We start from the raw sequence: 21,753 nt of genomic DNA, 5'->3' as shown, positions 1-21,753 counted from the left end.
GATGTCTGAGAATAGGAATAGAGTTTGATGCCCAAAGGTAAAACAAACCAGTAGGTCCCACACGCATGCACTCAACAGGAAGCGCTAAGTGAGTTCAGAGGGCTCAACACAAGACCCAAGCACTGCTGCAGAGAAGGCTCAGAGGTTAAGAGCACTGGCTGCTCTCGCAGAGGAGCCCAGCTTGGTTCCCAGCATGGCCCACATGAAGGCTCACCGCTGTCTGTATCTCTAGCTCTCTCAGATTTTATGCTTCCTCTTGCCTCTTCGGGCACTCACACACATTGGTTCACATAAATGTATATATTCTGTCCAAACTATCATACACGTAAATGAAATTTTGTTTTTTGGTTTTTTTGTTTTTGGTTTTGTTTTAAGAAGAGAAGTCACATAAAGTTGTGAAGGAAAAGTAGTGGTGTGGATAAGAAGGGACTCAGGAATGAATTTGATCAAAACATACTATGTGCATAGATGAAATTCTCAATAAAAATGTTTTGAGAGTGGGTTGGTTTTTTGTTTTTCCTCTTTTACTAGTTTAAAGTGGGATAGTAAGAGAGAGATAATCTAAACACATTATTATTATTAATTTTTAGAATTATTAGAAAGTGAGCCCTGGAAACTAACTTTCCCCTCTGTAGTGGAGCGGGAGTGTCCTACTCCCATCCAACACCTCCCCAGGTTCAGCCCCTGATTTTCCTGACCTCCAGGAATATTTTACTCAGCCTCACGACCCCGCCCATTGGAACCACGCCTCTACTCTGCCTTGGCCGGCCAGGATAATGCGCCTGCGCAAAAGTGGCTCTCCTGAGGTAAGCAGTCGGGGCGGGGTCCAGAGCAGAGCTTTCTGGTGAGAGGAAGAGGAAGAGGAAGTGGGAGGCGGGCCCTAGCGGGGCGTGAACCGGAAGTGTAAGCGTCCTGCTTCTCCTCAGCTAGGCGGAACCTGCTCTGCTGGGCCCAACGGTTGCAGAAGAACTTTCTCCCGCCCGAACCGTAGCCGCGGCCCGCAGTCTCGCCCGCTCAGCGGCCTGAGGCGCGTCGCTTTCTCGTGTCCCCTCGTCGGGCCTAATCGCCGCTTCTGCCCGGCCCGCCGGCCCACCCCGCTGCAGTCATGTGCGACAAGGAGTTCATGTGGGCCCTGAAAAACGGAGACTTGGATGAGGTGAAGGACTATGTGGCTAAGGTGAGCGGGGATGCGCTGCGCTGCGCTGCGGCGGGGTGGGTGGTCGTGAAGCCCAGGGCGTGGGGGGCACCGGGAGCTGGGCCAGCTTGGGAGACTCGAGGACGCCGCAGGGCCTGGATCTGGGTGGCTCCTGGGTGCCAGGTAACCGCTGTGTTGTTGCTAAGGCGGCTGTGGCCTGTCCCAGCCCCGCGGGTAACGGGCGCCTGGGTTGTCTCCCTCGATCGGCACGGGCCGGCCCTCTAATACCCCGGGTACTGCAATCTTTGAATGAAGTATTTCTCCATCTTGGCCTCGCACCGGGTTCCTGAGAAGGAAACCCGAGCAGTTCGAATCGGGAACGATTTCCTGAACGTGCGGCCTGGTGGAGATGGAGAAGATTCAGAGGATCCGTCACCCGTGAAATGAGCTGCCCCAAAATAGCCATAGTTAAATTTCTGAAACTTGGTGTCACTTCTTTAACTTGGGTGTGGCCTTTTTCCTCTCCACCACCACACAATATGTGTATGTGTGTGTGTCGTTTGCTTCGAGTGCTAAGGTTGCCATTTGGCATCTGGGGTGTTGGGAAATCGGAGTAGTTTTCAAAAAGCCTTTTAACTTGGGGTACTCCATGATTTTATCTGAAGTCCGCACGCGCGTGTAGTAAATAGTACTGCACATCTAATCACGCTATGTTTGGGATATATATATATATATATATATATATATATATATATATGGTTAAGAAACCCAAATTCAAAACCATACTTGGAGGTACTTGGAAAGTTCTGACCTGGCCTGCCTTTGGGTCTTAAATTGCTCCTTTTGTAATTATAAGGAAAACTACTATAGTTTTTGTGTGTGTGTGTGTGTGTGTGTGTGTGACAACTGTGAACATCTTGGTCCTCTTCCAAAAGTGTGAGCCTGCGGTCAAGAGCGGTGGTATCCTGCCTCACAGGACTGTGTTAGGAAACAGGCAGAAGCAGGTTGGTTGGTTGGTTAGTTTGTTTTTAACTACAGGATTGTACAAGGATGATAGTTTTTTTCTCCACTTGATGCCTTATAATTTAGACTTTTCACATGTATTTGATCTGCTTAGTTGATTGTAATGGATGTTTAAGGCAAGCTACCTTCTGACTACCTTAGCTAGTAGCAGATAGAAACCTGAACTACCATCTCTTCAATGTAGAGTTATAGAAAAATACATCAACCAGTAGTGGAACACCACACGATTGTCTCAAAGTGAGTGGCTCTTGTATTTCCAGCCCCTGCTCAAACATAGGGGATTTAAAATACAAAACATTAATAAAGAATTTATAGTTACAAAAATAACATGCATGGAATTGTTTCTGTTGTCACTATGTTAATTTACAACTTCATGACGGAACCATTCATCCAAACTGGAAATTGGGTGATTGTCCTGCATAGCTGAGGTTTATCAAGACTACCTTGCTTCACTCTCCAGTCTCAGCATGACTTGAAGTTAGTTGCTGCAGTTTCCTATCTCCCCCCCCCCCCCATTTGCCCATCCCCATCCTGGTCATCGTCAATAGTTAGCTGAAGGAATCAGTGTTTATTTTAAGCATATTTTTTTCTCAGTGAACTTCCTTCTCTAACTTGATGATAGATGCTTTTGACTCAATATCACTTCCAACTCTCTCTTTTGGTCTACTGGGACATTGTGTTGTGTTGAACAATTCTTTTTCTTCCCTGTCGGAAAGCTGTACTCCAGACCCTCACTTGTATTTCTTTAAGTAGCTTTGTCCATGTGCGCTTACATCCTATTTGATCAAGTCAGCTTCATCAGTTAGCCTCCAAGCTCATGAATTCATGTTTGTCCTCTTAGCCTAAATATCACCTCGTCCAAAAACAAACAAAAACCAAAACAAACAAGCAAACAGAAACTCCCAACACCTCACCTTGGAAGGAAGTGAAGCTTCTTATCCTGTTTCTCATTGTGATTTTGCAGAGAATCTGTTCTTCATTAGGCCCAGAACCTCTGGACAATAAATGCTCTGTTCTTTTAAATCTTAATAGCTCCAGTATAACCCTATAACACATTAAAAGCATATGTTCTTAGTAAGAACGTCTTTCCTTACTGTGATTTTTAGCTATGATTTCAATAAACTAAACTAGTTATATAAAAGTAATTGCCGGGCATGGCGGCGCACGCCTTTAATCCCAACACTCAGGAGGCAGAGCAGGCGGATTTCTGAGTTCCAGGCCAGCCTGGTCTACAAAGTGAGTTCCAGGATAGCCAGAGCTACACAGGAAAAAAAAAAAAGTAATTGTCATTCATTGGCTCTTAAGTTTTGGAGTTAAGTAGTTGGACAAGGTTGCTAACTAGCCAAACTTGGATTTAACCCAAAGATTGTCAGAATCTAAAGCATTTATTTTAAAATAAAATAAAATGATCAGTCTGCTTTGAAGTAGTTATGTTTTGTTTTGTTTTCTGTTTTCTTGGCTAAGGCTTAGAGTCAACCCATTAAGAAAATAAGAGGCTTGCTGAAAGAACTTAGTCCTAACTATGAATGAAGACAGTTTAAACATAATTAGCATAAAGACAAATCTAGTAAGCCTAAATTCTCACCAAACTATCTGGTTCAGTGTGTGTCTGTAAGGCCTGTAGAAATTTTTTTAAATCGTAGTCTTGTTATTTATGTGTGTAATTGTAATCCTGAACAACAATCCAGAAAAAGGTAATATTGTGTCTGTCTGTTGGCTTTCAGAGAAAAACATGGGTAAATTACTGAGATTTCTGTTAATAATTGCTTTAAAAAAGAATGTTTTTAACATTTTATATATTTGGCCATTGTAATATATTATACAGGTGTTGTTTCATTCTTATCAAGTCAACCTATGAGTGTAATTTTAAACATTTATAGGTAAAGATTTTTACCCAAGTCTTGAAGCTCTCAAGTGGATGGTAGGACTGAAATTTGAACTCACTTTCACAGGCTTTCCGAAGTCCTTGCTGTTAACCTCTTAACATACTCTTGGCCTTCATTGCTAAACACTCTCAGATAACAAAGAGGGTATATTGCTACTGTGTATATAAAAATTAAAGATTGGGGCAAGATCATAATGGTCCCTTGGCTATTTAGAGATAAGACTACCATAGCCTTTGAGGATCCAAGGTTCCTTCTTGGGACTGCTTGTGAGTTGTGTTGGTGGGTAGCCCTTAAACTCTCCAGCGGCTCTAATACGTGTACTCTCTTGTTTACGTGTACTTCTGTTTCACTGGCTGTGAAACACTATACATTAGGCCGCTAACTTCCCTTTCTCTGTGGTTTCTCTCCAACCCCATTCTAATTACATCTGCCTTGACACGTTAATAGGCTTTGAAAGCAACAGTTGTGCACCATGTGAAAGGTAGTAGGATCTAAGAAATCCAATCTTTCGAATCCAAGAAAGTATCAAGTTTAATCTTTAGAAATTGCAAGCTTACTGGGATCTTTTTTTCACTTTTTCTTTAAAAAAAAAAATAGCCATTTTTAAAATGGTCTAGATTCAGTCATCTTGCATTTATTGTTTTATGTCATTTTGTTTATTTTTTAAAAAATGTTTTTAAACTAGCATGATGTTTTGCTGATAAAACTTAATCACTTTGTTGTTCTTTTTACAGCCTGCCAGGAGCGCTGTAAGAAAACTTATATCAGCCTATGGGAAATGGAGGTGTTATCAGTAAACTCAGAAAATTTAGTACAGTATAAATGCTTATCTTTCTATTATAGGTTGTCTTTTTTCTCTGATAAAATAATAACAAAGGATCTTTGAACAAAAATATACAGAAGACAAAAATTACTTTATAATCCTACTATCCTAATAATTTTAAGAAGTAAAATTAGGGGCTTAGGGAGGTGGCCTAGTGGGCAAAACACTTCTTGCCCAAGCTTGAATACTGAAGCTCATATCTCTAACACCCAGGATTCAGAGACAGGATCTCTGAGAAAAAGCTGGCTGGCTAGGTTAGCTGAATCAGCAAGTTCTGGGTTTAAATAAGAGACTCTGCTTCAGTGAGTAAGGTGGAGAATGATCAAGTCAGACACCCATCATCAACTTCTGACCATCATACATTCCACTCATGCACATACATGCAGTAGCACCCGTGTGCATACATGTTCAGCCACAGGTATACATGCACACTGTATAACATCCACACATGAGCAGGTGGCAAAGTCAGATTAATTCAGACACAGATTCAAAAATGCAGCAATTGGAAACTAAAAGGTAAAGACCCTTCTAGTCTCTCTGACCAAAGCTAGCCATTCTAAAGAAATTTGTCTAGTTTGTATCAGAAAAAAATTGGAAATTTATTTACTCATTCATTTCCCCCATTTAAAAGTTCTTTAAACTCTTTGCACTTGCTCTCTTAACTATCTTAAACGATGCTTTATATTGAAATTAATTACTCTGAAATGATGTATGGTATTCCATTCTACTAGTATGATATAAATAATAAATTATTTATGATAAGCCTTTTATTTTCAGTTTAGTTTTGCAATTAAACAATATTATAGTGCTCATGTATTTTTAACAACTTTTGAGAATAGATCCATATTTTGAGCCTAAAGAGTTTCGTGGACTTAGATGCACATGGACAGCACATCATAAACAGTCCTAAGCATCATTAAACATTTTTGGGTTTGCTATTGGACAGGTAGAAAATTGGTATTTAATTTATATTTCAATAAGCACTGAACATTTTAGAATATTATTAGCCATTTGTAGCCTTTTCCTGCTTGATTTTCTATTTCTCCCCTGTTCTGCACTTGCCTCTTCGGGCTTGGGTTTTGTTCTTTAGTTCAGTCTATCCTAGAACTTGCTTTGTAGCCTAGGCTGGCCTTGAACCTAAGTTCCTCTTGCCTTAGTATTTCTGGCCCTGTAGTTAAGGTGTATCCCCCACAACATCTTATTCCCATTTCTTATTTTTACCTTTTGTTGACTTTTTAAAAATGTATAGTTGGCCCATTTACAGAGTTGTGTGTGTCCTATAAAATAAGGAAGGATTTTTGGGGTTTTTTTTTTTTGGTTTGGTTTGGTTTGGTTTGGGTTTTTTTGTCATATAAATATTGTTCCTGGTGTATCTTGATTTTAGCTACTTATTCTATAAAAGTCTTATGACTTGGTTGTTAGTTCCTTTCTGTTACTTATTTGGAGTCGTTAAATAAGAGTGTAGTTTGCTGAATTATTTAATATTGTGCCTGTCATGTTGTCTTAGTTAGGGTTATTATTACTATGATGAAACACCATGACCAAAGGGAACCTGAGGAGGAAAAGGTTTACATATCCCAAGTCACAGCCCATTGAGGGAAGCCAGGCAGGATAGGGACCTAGAAGCAGGCAGGGGCTAATGCAGAGGCACGCCATGGAGGAGTGCTGCTTACTGGCTTGTTCTTTATGGCTTACTCAGCCTGTTTACTTATAAAATCTGGGACCACCAGCCCAGGGATGGCACCACCCATAATGGACTAATCAATCAATCAGTCAATCAACTAATCAAAAAAATGCCCTATAACTTGATCTTATGGAATCATTTTCTCAATTGACATAAAACCAACCAGCATACATGGTGATGTTCAGTGCTTATTAGCTGTTGTTAATAATTGTATGTTTATATGCGAAGCTCCTTAAAAGATACCTAGTTCATGTGAACATTCATGTTTATTTGTTGACAATAGCTAGGGAGTGGATTCAGCCTAGATATATATTAGCAGATATGTGCACTTTCAGAATAGAATTTATACAGTCATTAAAAAGTTAAATCATGACATTTGCAGAGAAATAAGTGAAACTAAGTCATTATGTTAAGTGAAGTAAACAAATATTAAAAGGATAAATTCTATTTTCTCTTCTATCTGAAACATGCAAAATTATATGTGGGCCATGAAACCAGAAGAGGGAGATCATGAGAAGGAAGGAATCTGAAGGGAATGGGGCAAAGATAAGGTAATAATGATCCATATGACATGAATGCGAAGGGGATAATTGAGTAAAGGAAAGAAACCAGTGATGGAGTGGAATGCAGAAAAGACCAATAGAACACAGCATATTGATAACATATGTCTGAGAATTTCATGCTAAAGTTACTTTGCTACATTTTTTAATTGTTTTAAAAATAAGAACAAAAGCAAAAAATTACATCTAGTTCAACTCTTACATAAGGAAAACTTGGACATTAATGGCCTTACCCAGGATATTGCTATTAGAATTGGGACTTCTATTTGTTTTTCCTAAATCTGCGTTGAGTGTATTCTTTCATCAACTATTGTGTTTTCTTTTTATTTTGTATTAATCTTTTAGTAGATATTTTCTTTATTTATATTTCAAATGTTATCCCCTTTCCTAGTTTCCCCTCCAAAAATCCCCTATCCCCTCTCCCCTCCCCCTGCTCCCCAATATTGTGTTTTCTAATGGAGTTCTTTATACTTAGCTACTCCTATGGTAATGGGGTCTTCTGTCCTACTCCATCTGCTTGGTAAATTTCTGCTTTTTGTCAATCAGCTAGGTTTTGTTTGTTTGTTTGTTTGTTTGTTTAACTTTGCTAGAATGAACTACCTAAAGTATCTAACTTAGTATCAATTAACTAGTTCATGGTTCTGAAGGTTCAGAAGCATGGAGCTACCACTGACTCAGATGGAGTTAAGGACCCTATTAGCTGTGCCACGTCATAGTGCATGACAAGATTGAGAGTGGAGGGGGGTGAAGAACCAACTACATAACAGTTACCTTAGGCTGAAGAGCTGAAAGAGGTCAGGCTCGGGCTTTAATAGTCCTCTCTGAGAGCTACCTAAATCCATTCCCAGGGGCAGCAGCTAGTCTTACAGTAGCAACCTTACACATAATCAGAATATCATCAGCTCTTACACCGCCATATTGAGAACCAAGCTCCTGTCACTGTCTATATTCACGTTTCTGTTCATGTGTCTTGTTAAATACATCTCACGACTTGTGCACTTATACCACTGTGGCATTTCAGCATCTCATACAGTCTCATACTTTGGTTTGGTTTGGTTTGGTTTTTTGATTGGTTTGTTTGTTTGTTTGTTTCCTGTATTTGTGCTGTGGAGTTGTTGTGGATTTTTGTTGTTGTTTTTGGTTTTGGTTTTTGGTTTTTTTTTTACACTTGGGAGCCAGAGTTTACTTACAAATTCTAATTTTGCAAAATAAATCCTAGTAGACAGAGAAAGGGGAAATAGGAGAGAAAATGAGAGTTCAAATTTTACCTTAATGGCTGCTTTAAAAAAAAGGAAACCCAAAAGGTACATTTATAGATGTAGAGTAGTTAGAACTATTTATATATTTAAATAGTGCTTCCAAGAACTAGGCAGCTCTCCTTCACTGGAAGCCAGCAATCTTGATGTGAGATAGCTTCCATGTCTAGAGGAGCCCCTACCTGATCTTTTGGAGTTCCCTGCTATACGATATGATTTGTTTTGTTTTGTTTTTCGAGACAAGGTTTCTCTGTATAGCCCTGGCTATCCTGGAGCTCACTTTGTAGACCAGGCTGGCCTCGAACTTAGAAATTGGCCTGCCTTTGCCTCCCAAGTGCTGGGATTAAAGGCCTGTGCCACCACACCCTGCCCTACGATATGATTCTTGATGAAATGTGAAACCTGGCTCACACCACAACAAAATTCAAGAAATAAATTTCTCCTGCCCACATAGGGAATGAGCTCAAAACCCAAATATGACTAATTGGATGCTTCTGGCTAGAGCCGAATATAAAAGGTTAAGCATAGTGAAGGGCAGTAAAGGATGTAGCAGCCGCAAGAAAGCACTCAGTTTAGAAAACACCACAGTAGTGGCCATCTGTTGGCCATGTTATTCTTCTGACAGATTTTAATTTTTATCTCTTGACTGTAAGCCTTATATCTTATATATGTCTCCACAGCCCTGAGAACTACATTAATGTCTTGTTTAGTGTGCTATGCTTGTTAGTCAGTCTGCATGAAGTTCTGTTGCTCATTTTTAGTTGCCATCTCTTCCTGGTTTTTACTGACTTCTCTGAAGATAGAAATTATCTTTGTTCAAAAAGGGAGGAAATTATCTTTGTATTTCCAATTAATGTCACATTGCTCTTACCTACTATACAGTCTAGTTAAATTTTAATTGGATTGTATTGGTGTCTGAAGAAGCTAGCCCTTCCTTTTTTTCTCAAAGTTGATTTACTCATACCTCTTCTTGGTATAAACGATATTCTTCTTTTCTTAGAAATAACCCTTAGTGTTCAAACTCTTGGTTGTTTTAAACTCGTTGAACTTTATTCAGTTCCCCAAGATTTTAGTGACAATAGTCGGCAAATTTTGACTTTACCTTGTGACCATCATTTTGAAATTTTAGTTGTTTTCAAAACCACCATCTAGCTTGGAAGTAAGTTTTGTACTTGATGCTTTATGAAAAATATGAATCATCAGTGTTTGTTTTTTGTTGTTTTTGTTTTGTTTTTTGATAGTAACATAAAAGCATTTGTTCAGGGCTGAAGAAATTGCTCAGAAGTTAAGAGCACTGACTGTTCTTCCAGAGGTCCCGAGTTCAATTCCTAGCAACCATGTGGTGGCTAAAATAAATAAATCTTTTAAAATGCACCTGTTCAAGCCTCAGCATTCTTATCTAAAACAGAATCATGATACTGCCAACTCAAGTATTTTATGCAGTTTTTAAAGAGATAGTGTATGTATCGAAACAGCAGCATCTACACATTGCAGCAGTAATGTTTGCTATTTATGTTGTCTGGGTAGATTATTTACTAAGGGGAGGCTTAGAATGGGCTAAGGCAAGAGGCTGGCAAACTTCCCTTTATTTTCATAAATGACCATTTATTACATATTTTAGGACTTGTCAGCCATATGGTCTCTATCTCTATTGTGCAGTGACAGTCATAGATAGTATGTAAACAGCTAAACAGTTGAATGTGCTGTTTGTGTAAACAGTTGAATGTGCTGTTTGTGTTCCAGGAAAACTTTACTTACCAAAAATAGGCAGCGGGTTTGATTTGACCAATTAGCCAGATTTGTTCACCTTTACATAAGACTGAAGTTGGAAAAATGAATGCATCCAATAGACTAAATTTCTTCTTTATCCTCAAGATTTTGACATCTAAAATAAATAAGCTATATGACAAAAATAGAAATTTTATTTTGAGGGTTTTTCTAAAAATCCATTTTAGAAATCCTTATGGTTGAAAGATATTGAACTATTATGAAAACTGAAGCATAGGAAATCATGTGTGGGTAAATAGAAGAGATAGAAATTAAGCTAAAATTCTCTAAACTGAAAAGCATAGTCTCTAGTAAATGTGAACCTTAGGCAAGCGATGTGGGTTTAGTCTATGAATTGAGCATTAGAGATCTTTATGTATAAATGTGCAAACCAAAATTAACCTAAGTTCTTAAACTGAATGGAATTTCTAGAGAATCTTTTCTGCTGTTAAAATAGGAAAGTATTCTAGAATTCTCTCCCCAGCTCTGGAGCCAGTCCCATGACCTGGTTTGGTTTCTAACTCCACCAGTGAAAGAGAAGGCTAGTTAGCACAATTTTCACTGGTTCATTCATAATTAATTCAGCAAATACCAGTTAAGCACCTACAGTGCCTGCAATTGTATTAGGTAGGCATGAACACAACAAAAGTGATTGCTTCTAAGGATATGTGTTCTTTGGGGGCTTTGAGTGTTCAAGAAAACAGCAAATACAATGATTATATGGCTTCTGAATAAACTCTTTTTCTTAAATATATGAAATATGGATAAAACTTAGAAAGTAGCTTTACATTTTGGTAGTAAAATGCAACTCTTTAAAAACTAGATGATATATGAAAATCTATGATAAATTTATATTTGGTTCCAATAGAAAGAAAATTCAAAACTGTAAAATATCAGATTCAAATTAGAATTTCAGTTAAGAGAAAAGAATACATCTTCTTTGAATGCCCTATTGTATGTAAATAGTGAACACAGTGTGCATATAGATACACATATCATTTAACTACATAAAGGCTTAATTACCCTTTTCTTATTTATAGTCAGAGAAGTGGGAACTGAGTAACTTTCCCTAGCTCTCATAGGGAGAGGAGGACAGGAGGATTTCAGCTCAGATCTGAGTCATTCCAGAAGAGCATTCCTGTTTCTTTCCCATCATTATGTATTATACGTTTGAGAGCTACAAATGATGGGAGTAGGGATGAAGTCTTCTTCCTCCCTCCTTTCCATTTATTTCCCTCCCTTGTTATAGGTTTATTTACAAATACAACTTTTAGATCTGTGACCCATTAAATAGGATAGCAGATACTTTCCACGCTGCAAAACCTTTTCAGAAGGAATTGCAACTACAGATCACTGAGTTCATACACCCGTACTCCTATGACTATTGAATTTTTAGTTTTATACCACAAGTAAAATTTTTCCTTAAAAACAACTTACCATTTTATTTACAAAATATATGTTTGACTAATTACTTTTAGACCTCCTACCATCTAAAGGAGAAATTTTAACAGTTTAGCAAACAAACTGGCTATATAAAGTTTCATAATTTGAATTAATTGGTAATTTTGAATAAAAACATCCTAAGTTGAAGGAAATGCATAAGTAGGGGAATACATCTTCATGCGTTCTTCAACTATAGAAAGTTATCACTGTGGTTATGATTTTAACTAGTAATAAGAAACTATCCTTTAAAATATTTGAAGTATTTTAAGAGGCTACATGATTGTATATTATAATAATTGAGTTTCTGCCTAGTTGTGGGAATTTCTATTTGTTCTTTTAAATGAGTAAAGATTCACATTTTAGTTATATGCCAATTCTTACAAAACAAGGAATAGTTGGAGATATATATCATACCTTTTTTACTTTCTGTTGTTAGGGTTTTTTTGTATTAGAATGTTCAGATAAAGTATCAAAGCTTTTCACACCTCTTTTGACTACCCTCAAAAATAGATTTGATCTCATTGCTATGCTCTACAGTAACATCACTGGTACAGTCATATGATTCTTTGCAAAATTATTTCCTAAGGTAAAAGTATCAACTAATGAGGTAGATGGGGTAGAAAAATGAGGCACACCGAGGAAAAAGGTAGGCAATGATGGGCCAGAATATTCTTCTCAAAAGGATCTGTTTAAAAACCATTAAACACCCCGATGTTAAGGTATTCTAAATAGGACAGGAAATACTTAACACTAACTGAATGACTAGGAACATTGGCTCAGCTGCAGCATTGGTAAATTTAATACACTTGCTGTTTGGTTTCTACTCAGTCAGGTGTCCAGTGTTAATTTACACACTGTCCTATAAAATGGTCACACATAGCCTGCTTTTTAGTAGCTTTACTTTAGTCTCTTGTGATAGTACAATATGAACTTACATCTTAGATCTTGGTTTCACAAAGTATGCACATTTGGAATCAAAGGAAGAGAATTATTTGTTTCTTTTCCTCTGAAGAATGACCTAGAGAAAGTTATCAGTAAGAATCAGGTGGCCATTTAATTTAGAGCGTGTTCCTGTCTGTGATTCTGTTATTCAATGAACCTGGCCTAGTGTAGTTTAAGATCCATACAAGATCTGGGACATAAAGGAGAAATCTGTGGCACTTAAATGTATGCTACACAAGATTTGAGTGGTGCCTTTAAACAAACTATAGGATGTTTCCATTTGTGTTAGAGTAGTTTTTACACACACACATATGCCACAGATTTCTAATTATGTTTGTATTTCATGTAAGATCAGTTAGGAAAATAGTAGAGGCAGAGATTGAAGAAGACTGGGAAAATAGACCTAGTTAATATTGCCATCTTTTAATGGTGGCTATGCCTTCATCTGCTGGAGAAGCAGTGTGCTCGCTTCTTAGTACAGTGCTGTTTTCATCACTTTTCTTGCTTGTACACAGAAGCAATTTTAAAGTGTAAAGTTAGTGTTTCTGCTTTTTTGCTTTGATTTCTCCCTTGTCACTTACTAATATTCTTAGTTTTGCAGTTAAATATACCTAAACTATATGCTATCATAATCAAAGCCACAATAAAATCTGTTGAGGCTTGAAAGTAACATGAATCACAGTGGTCGAAGTAAAAGTTGTAGTCTGTAATCCCTGAGCCTTTAAAATCTTAACAAGATAAGGCACAGGTACTTGAAAATTTAATTCACGATGAAAGGTAAACTGCAGGGAGGTAAGTTCTTGATCACTCTGTTGGCTGAGTCCCTACAATTTATGCTCTTCTTAGGACACAAACTAATGGCACGCATCTTACATGCTTGCCTTTCCCAAAAGGCAGCTAATTCTTTGTCTCAGTCAGAACTTTGTTTCATCTCAAGCAAGTACCTTACTTACCCCAAGTGTTTGTTTAGTTAAATCAAGTAAGGTAGTATGTCTTTTCCTGATAACAAGTCTCACCTTTTCTAACCTTCGCCTTCTTTTATAAGTAAAATTTAGAATAACAGTGTATTTTTAAACAGCATTCTTACTTTGAAAGTAATTCTTTTTTTCTTACTTTATTTGGTGGTGGTGTGTTAAATCTGATTTGTTGAAGTTTGTCAGATGTTAAGTAAGGCTGTGGCCATTGTAGTGCTTTGTCTTTCAAGAACTGTTTGCATACCTACCCTTCAGTGCTCTAGGAGGAGAGAAAACAGAAGTTGCAGACTGATGTAATACCAAGAACCTTTACCCATCAGAGTTAAAAGGTAGCTGTAAATGTCTTGAATATCAGTGCAGCCTCCAACTAAGGCCCACAAGCTTGTTGGTACCCATGCGGTAGGTAGCAACACTTACCTGACTAGAAACCTGAAGCTTCTAAAATGTCATATTTAAATAACTAGAGAGATTCCTAACTTCTCAGAGGGTATGATTCTCAAGCAAGCTCTTGTACTGTTTATCTTGCTCTGGAAGACTGATGCTGATGCCAGAATTAGTTAAGTCTTGCCATCCCTTCTGTTTTCCAGAACTGTGTAGAACAGATATGAAGACTACCCTTACTACTTGGTAACATTTAGCAGTGAGTCCATCACAGGGAAGGAAATTTCCATATGAGATCCTCTGTAGAGTCTGGTACTAGCATTTGTGGCTTTACCCTTTTCTTGTTCATGTTTCATAGTATGTGATCAGGTGCGTTGATATTCCTGAATCACCTTTGGACTTCTCTCCGTGGTATCTTATTTTCAATTTATTTGATTTCTATTCTGACCTTTAGTCTTTAGCCCTATTTGTTTTGAGTTGCTTTTTTCTAATTATTTTGGTGAATGTAGAAAGGGCATTAACTTAAAGCCTTTCACCTTTCTAATACATTTAATGCTTTTCAGTGTTGCTTTGTAGAGGGCCCATCTAGAGACTGCTTTCTTTTTGTTTACTCAGTCTTTGCAGTGATATCACTTGTCAGCTAAAGTACGAATTGTAATACAAGTATGAAAGGAGAAAGGAGAAAGCTTAAGAACACTGCTCTATTTCATATGTATTGTGCAGTATTGTATTGCGAATACAACATTGTGATTCAGATGAATATCTTAAGAAAAGCACCTTACTCTGAGTACTTAATACAGATATTTCAATACAAGAATCTATAGAGATAATGCTGATATGAAAAGGGAATAATAATAATGGAAGGAAAATCTCATCCATATCCCCTGTTGACTTGTATCTCTGCATTTTTAAGTGGACCAAAATATAAGATGGAACAGCAAATCATCTTTATTTAAATTTGTTTCTAAACAATATGTATTAGGTTAGGCTGTATATTTGTTTCTATTTTCAATCATTCTGTGGAAACTTGCTTTAACCCAGCTTTGGATAGCCTTAGTTCAAGTATAAACTGGTTAGTGGAGTGCTTGCTCAACATACACAAAGTCCTAGGTTTTGTCCTCAGTTCCACATAAAACCAGGTGTGTATATCCACCATCCTTCGCTCTATAGTGAATTCAAGGCCAGTTTGAGCTACATAAGAACCTGTCTCATTAATTAATGGATAGGCTAGAAAAACAGGTGGGCAAACAGACAGATGGGTTAAACCAACACCAGTGGTCCATAAAAATGATACTTAACCTTTATTAAATATCTTGCTCTATTAAGAACTATGCAGCATTTTCATTTATCATTGTAGTTGAATTTTAAACAGGTTGGAGGGTACAGACAGTCTTAGTCTATCTTATCGCTAAGGAATCTAAGACTTAGGAAGTGAGGAGTCTCTGGTCTCGTAACATGAAAAAGTTGGAACACTGCCCATTCTCCTCCAGGGTTCTTAAAATACATATCTTTATAAGTGGATATTTTAAGTACCTGTTTTAACAGATTTCACCATTAGGTGTCACATGCTCCATTGGAGAACAGATTTTATATATATACACACACATATACATACATACATATATATAGTACTGTAACAAAACACCAATGAGGTTGTTAGTTGTCAAAGTTTTTAAGTATACTTTTATATTTTTAAAGTATATTTTGTGATGTTAGCTCAACAACAAAATCATACAACTACAAAACACTTAAATCACACATTTTTCAAGAACATCCTCATCATAAACTGTTTGGCTGTATTGACTTTAAGAACACCCTGTTAAAAGGCACTGCTTCCCACTGTAGTCTTAACTTAACAAAGGTTATTTTATCATCCATTAGCTCAGAAGAGAAAATTAATTTCTGATGAAACTCAGTCTTCTATAGCACCCATATATTTGAAATTTATATTTGGAGTTAGTGCTTTGGTTGGCTTATCCAGTTTAATCTCCACAACAGTGCTGTGAAAGCTAAGTACTTAGTTAGATCTCCACCTTAAATTATGAAAACTCATACATACAGAATATAAGTAACTTGCCTAGTGTTTAGTGTTGGTGAAATGTGTATTTTTAACTCAAAGTTCATACTAGGAAGAGGTAAAGAAGAAAAATTTGATCTCTGCTCCCAGAATTTGCATCCTGTTGAGAAAGAAGGCATATACATGTAAAAAGTGGCAAAAGCACTCTATGCCTCAGTGGTTGCTGCCGTTTTGAGGGAGGGAAAGCTTACCATAACTGTGAAAGATGATGTTGATAAGAGAAATCTTGAGTTTGGATGGACTTAGGGAATCTGTAGTGCATACATTAATGAGATGGAAGGAAAGGACTAGCCTAAGTGAAAGGGATGGGAATTGTGAAGGGCTTGAAAGCACAGCTTGTAATGGCTATGAAGTGTTAAGGCTTTGACATCTTTATCCTGGTTTTGGTTTGATGAATTGACTAAACTAAGTGCAAAGTTTTTTGAGTTATTTGTTGAGAAAATAAACTTTACGCATTTTGCTACTCTGTAAAACCTGAAATCTCCCTCCAAAAGGAAGTAAATTTGAATTAGAAACATCATAGTGCTCTAGAAAAGGAGTGGCATTCCATGGATACTTTGTTACTAAGTGAACCACATTTTAAAAGGATTGTTTTAGCTTCACATTTGGTGTGTGAAGTGTCCCTTATCCTAGGATAGTTTGAAGACTAGAAATTATGTATATAGCGTGGTACCACAAATAACATGTTGGTCACTAGAAAAGTTAACGTCTTAACATTATGTCCCCTATTATCAAGAGTAAGCCATAGTCTCTGGTAACTGTGTGACCATTAGTTTCTTTGTTTTTGTTTATAGAACCCTAATATTTTCAAATTAGGTCATCTCCACACAGTATGTGGTAAGCTACCTGCATTGGAAGCCATGCCTGGTTTTGTTCACCATTGTTAACCCAGTGCCTACTTTACTATACCACCTTAGTAAATACTGAAAGAATGAAGTGAATTCTTTATAAGTATCATTTCTGATAATGATACATGTCATAAAAAATACAAAATCTCAGTACTTAAACTTACAGTCTTTGGTTACATATTGGCAGTATGCTGACTGAACTCATTAGAAGTAATGGAACACAGTGTTATAATTCATTGCATTTAGCATTATGTATTGTTTTCAGCTTATCTATTCATAACTTGAGTGCCATATGTTATTGTGACTTCTTTATGTTTTCATTTCACTTTGCAAAAAAATGCAGGGTTTTTTTAAACTCTTTAAAGAAGTTAAAAAAATATCAGATGCCTCAGCATTTTCCTATAGGTATAAATGTCATTTTTGTTTAAAGGGAGAAGATGTCAACCGGACACTAGAGGGTGGGAGGAAGCCTCTTCATTATGCTGCAGATTGTGGACAGCTTGAAATCCTGGAATTTCTGCTGCTGAAAGGAGCAGATATTAATGTATGTACCAAACGTATATTATATTTACTGTATATAATGTATGCCACTCTAGAAAAATTTTGTTATATGCTCTAGGAAATTGTTTGCTGTAGGTCTGTGAAATAGTTACTTTTAATAATATAGTCCTACACTTTTTTTAAGCTAATGAACTATTTGCTACCTTCCCCTTAGCTGTTGCTTTTCAAGTTCTAAACCTTGCCAAGTTGACACTGTAGGTAGTAGATGCTATCATGTACTAAATCATAGAACCCCGAAGTGATAGGCTACACTAGCCTGCACTATGGGGCAAGTGTGAGGAATTCATCAGGCAGGAGCTGTCATCTCCTGCCTTGAACACTCTATAATTTAAGGATTTATGACGTTGTTTTGGTGATCATGATAGTCAAAGAGATGACTTTTCACCACATCAGGTGATTGGGCCTAATTTGGCATTCTTCTCTTCCTCCTCATTGGCATTTTGACCCCTCTTCTTCTTCTCTGAATCACAATGGCATTTCTACAATAGTGGAAAAGATAGGTTCAGAGAAACTAACTTGTCACATCAGTGGCAGATAAAAGATTTGAGCTTAGGTCAGATTTCTACTCCATCCTGACTCCTGAGAAAAGACATTGCTTTTGTACTTTGGCTTCTTGATCATTTTTAAGGTGCCAGAAACTTTTTTTAAAGTAGGTAAAATAATCTCTTTGATATTCTATAGGCTCCAGATAAGCATCATATTACCCCCCTTCTGTCTGCTGTCTATGAGGGTCACGTTTCCTGCGTGAAATTGCTTCTGTCAAAGGTAAGGTCAATGTTCATTTTTATCACTTATTTTAAAACTCTCACTACTTTGTAACTGTTTAAGCTAAATGTGGCTTCAGGGACAGAAAACTAAAGGCAGTATCCAAAATTGAGAACAGCGTTAGTTACAATAACTGGCTACAGGCTGTTGGCTTCCAGTTTGTGATGGCTAACAAGCTTGGACTAGTTTCCTTCATAAGAAAATCTTGTTAGGCAGAAAAAGTCAACTAAAGGAAGTGATGAAAACAAATGTCGTCATTGTGGAGGAGTGTAATTTGCGTACTGGCACAAGGCTATGGACCGTGGGTTTGAGATTTTACACTTTATTTTCTGTAATCTATACTAAAAAGGTATCAGAGGTGTTTTCTATATACCTAGTTTGTTGATGTGATTAAGATAGTGATGAGTCTGGGAGCTTTCTGATGTTTTCATCTTTGTTAATACAAACTATGGTACAGGATCCAGGCTTAGGAGTAACCAGTTAGTAGCAACCTTTCTAGCTGTGTCCTATGCTGTAAGAGAAGAAATATCTATAGAGTAAGTTTCTGAGCTTGCATCTTGTGATCATACATGGGGCTTTATATTACTCCCTGCTAAAAGAAAGCAGCAAGGAATACAGGGGAAGCTAAGTTAGTTAATGTGTGTAAAGGTTTGTTAATTTCCTGACACAAAATATCTACATAATCAGTGAAGAGTAATTTTTATTAATAACTAAGACCAAAGGTGAGCTTTACATTTTTGTTGCTTGAGTTTTAATATAACAGAGAGAGAGAACTGGGTATGATAAAGCACTTTTTTTTTGTTTTTTTGTTTTTCGAGACAAGGTTTCTCTGTGTAGCCCTGGCTGTCCTGGAACTCACTTTGTAGACCAGGCTGGCCTCCAACTCAGAAATCCGCCTGCCTCTGCCTCCCGAGTACTGGATAAAGCACTTTTAACTTAACACTTACTACCTCCTTAGAGCTCTACAGTGTGGCCTGTAACATTAGTGTGAAATTCTACCCTTAGTTTCATATCAAACAAAAACTAGCTATCTGTAATTGTGTGGTTTTCATTCTTTTGTATTCTGGAAGTCTATTAACATTTTAATGGGTATGGACAACAAAGACCTTCAAAGACCAAAATAAAAAAAGTGGTATTCCTTGTGCCATTATAGTCAATCTAGTGTCAGTGATAATGAATAGTCTCAAAGATTTTCATACATTATCATTGTCCAGTTTCATCCCTCAGGATTTTTTTTCCTTGTTTCAAAGATTTATTGCTAAGGGCTACAAATACTGATTCAAGATTCATGAAAGATTTATTCCAATAGTAATTAAACTATTTATAGTAAAGATACTTAAACCCAATTTAGATAGACTTCAGAAAAGTTTTGCTGGTTCATGTAACTAACTGTACAGTTGAGGCAAAGTTTAATCCTGGATTTATGCCACATAGCATGATTTTTTTTTTCCATATTTTTCTTCTTCAGCATTGACTGAATGTCCATGGCTTAAATGTCTTCTAGCTAAGTATAATAGCTAAAGAAAGTGGGCGGAGGAGGCAGGGTCATTCTTCCACTGATCTTCTCTCTTCAGCGAAGTGTTTTGTTCTCTGAAAATAAAAACCTCTGGGATCCTTTTAGATAAGATTATTTATTAAACTCAGTATTTTCTTTCTTTCCTCTTAGCTGTTTTTTAAATAGAACTTTTTTTTTTCTTTCTGATATACTTGGGTTTTTTTTCATAGGAAAACAAAACAAGACAGAGTTACCCTCTGGTCCGTATTTAATTTCAAATATGTTTCTTCAACTTAGATGTATGTTTGTAAGTTTCCATTGGTAAAGAATGTTCTACAACAGGGAATTCTTAAAAGATAAACTTGATCTCCATACTATGGTGTCCTACTAATTTAGCTTTATAAATATGTGCCATGTTGCCAAGTTATTGAATTGTCTTAACTAGTTATTTTATATTCTTTTGGATCTAGTCCTTGTTTTGTTGTCAAATGACATTAGAGAAGTCTGTATTAACAGGTTAGTTACAATTGTAACTAACAATTGGAGCTGGTTGTCTTAGGATTTTTTTTTTAATATGTAGTAAAGTAATGGAGAAAAATTTAGTTCTGCTTTCTCAAAATTAATTACTGTGCTTTTATAATTGTATGAGCTTTTTTAATGGACATGCTATAGTTCTCTTAGTGCCCCCCTCCCTTCCGCCCCCCCCACCTCTGTCTCTCTGTCTCTGTCTCTCTCTCTCTCTCCTCTCTTTTAGATCAGTAGTGTTCCTTTAGAAAAAAAAAATGTTTTTTTTGAGCAGCCCCTTGGCCATGAAACTTAGGTACATTTCAAGTCCCTGCATATATGAGTCACCAGGAAAATATCTGGTATATTTTTATTCAAATTATTCACTCACTCAAGCCCAGTAGATAGATTTAGTTTCAAATAGTTTTTAGGGCCACTGACTGACTCTCAAAGAATCTTACCATGCCTTTCTCGGTTGCCTTATTTTAAGGAGAGATTGCACCATAAAGAGACTGCAGCATGCTTTAGTTAAAGAATTTACCCTGTAATAACTGAAAAACTGTTATGATAGGTTTATAAATCTCATATACAAATATGCCATTATGAATGTATTACTTTCATCCATTTAGCTCTTTCAAGCTGGAGTACATCATTATTATAGATGGTTTCTGTTGGTGAACTGTACTGTATATTGTAATACCAATTTCTTCTCAGTTCTACTTTTCAGTAGATCTGGCTTTAAGCAAATTCCTTAGCAGCTCATCATCTTACCTTTTGTAACGTGGCTCCAGTACTCATCACATGCAGCCCATAAGAGGATAAAAGAATTCACAGCTAAGTAACATTCTCAATGTGCAAATACTGTTTTGAGTGTTTAAAATAGATCAGGTCACCTAATTTATCCCAACAATCCTGCAAAATAAGAATGACAGAAAGACCCGGGGATCCATCCCATAATCAGCCTCCAGACGCTGACACCATTGCATATGTGTCTTAGTCGGGGTTTCTATTCCTGCACAAACATCATGACCAAGAATCAAGCTGGGGAGGAAAGGGTTTATTCGGCTTACACTTCCATACTGATGTTCATCACCAAGGAAGTTCAGGACTGGAACTCAAGCAGGTCAGAAAGCAGGAGCCGATGCAGAGACCATGGAGAGATGTTCTTCACTGGCTTGCTTGTTCTGGCTTGCTCAGCCTGCTCTCTTATAGACCCTAAGACTACCAGCCCAGAGATGGCACCACCCACAAGGGGCCTTTCCCCCTTGATCACTAATTGAGAAAATGCCTTACAGTTGGATCTCATGGAGGCATTTCCTCAACTGAAGCTCCTTTCTCTGTGATAACTCCAGCTGTGTCAAGTTGACACAAAACTAGCCAATACAATACACCAGCAAGATTTTGCTGAAAGAATCCTGATATAGCTGTCTCTTGTGAGGCTATGCCGGGGCCTGGCAAACACAGTAGATGCTCACAGTCAGCTATTGGATGGAACACAGGGCCTCCAATGGAGGAGCTAGAGAAAGTACCCAAGGAGCTAAAGGGGTCTGCAACCCTATAGGTGGAACAACAATATGAACTAGTCAGTACCCCCGGAGCTCGTGTCTCTAGCTGCATATGTAGCAGAAG

At 37.3% G+C, this 21,753-nt stretch overlaps 1 protein-coding gene across 1 annotated transcript in view; it reads left to right on the top strand.

The window, feature by feature from the left end:
• Nucleotides 1-829: 829 nt before the first annotated feature.
• Nucleotides 830-21,753, top strand: part of Mtpn (myotrophin) — a 32,321-nt gene continuing 11,397 nt past the window's right edge. The window contains exons 1-3 of the mRNA XM_021164932.2: nucleotides 830-1,177; nucleotides 17,230-17,343; nucleotides 18,042-18,125. Coding sequence (XP_021020591.1) covers nucleotides 1,106-1,177; nucleotides 17,230-17,343; nucleotides 18,042-18,125 — 270 coding nt within the window. The 5' untranslated portion in view covers nucleotides 830-1,105. The remainder of the gene's footprint in view (nucleotides 1,178-17,229; nucleotides 17,344-18,041; nucleotides 18,126-21,753) is intronic.

This window comes from Mus caroli, chromosome 6 (assembly GCF_900094665.2).
Source record: "Mus caroli chromosome 6, CAROLI_EIJ_v1.1, whole genome shotgun sequence".
In the NCBI taxonomy this organism is placed as follows: Eukaryota; Metazoa; Chordata; class Mammalia; order Rodentia; family Muridae; genus Mus; species Mus caroli.
The sequence above is the reverse complement of the archived record's forward strand: the minus strand, read 5'-3'. Positions and strand labels throughout refer to the sequence as shown.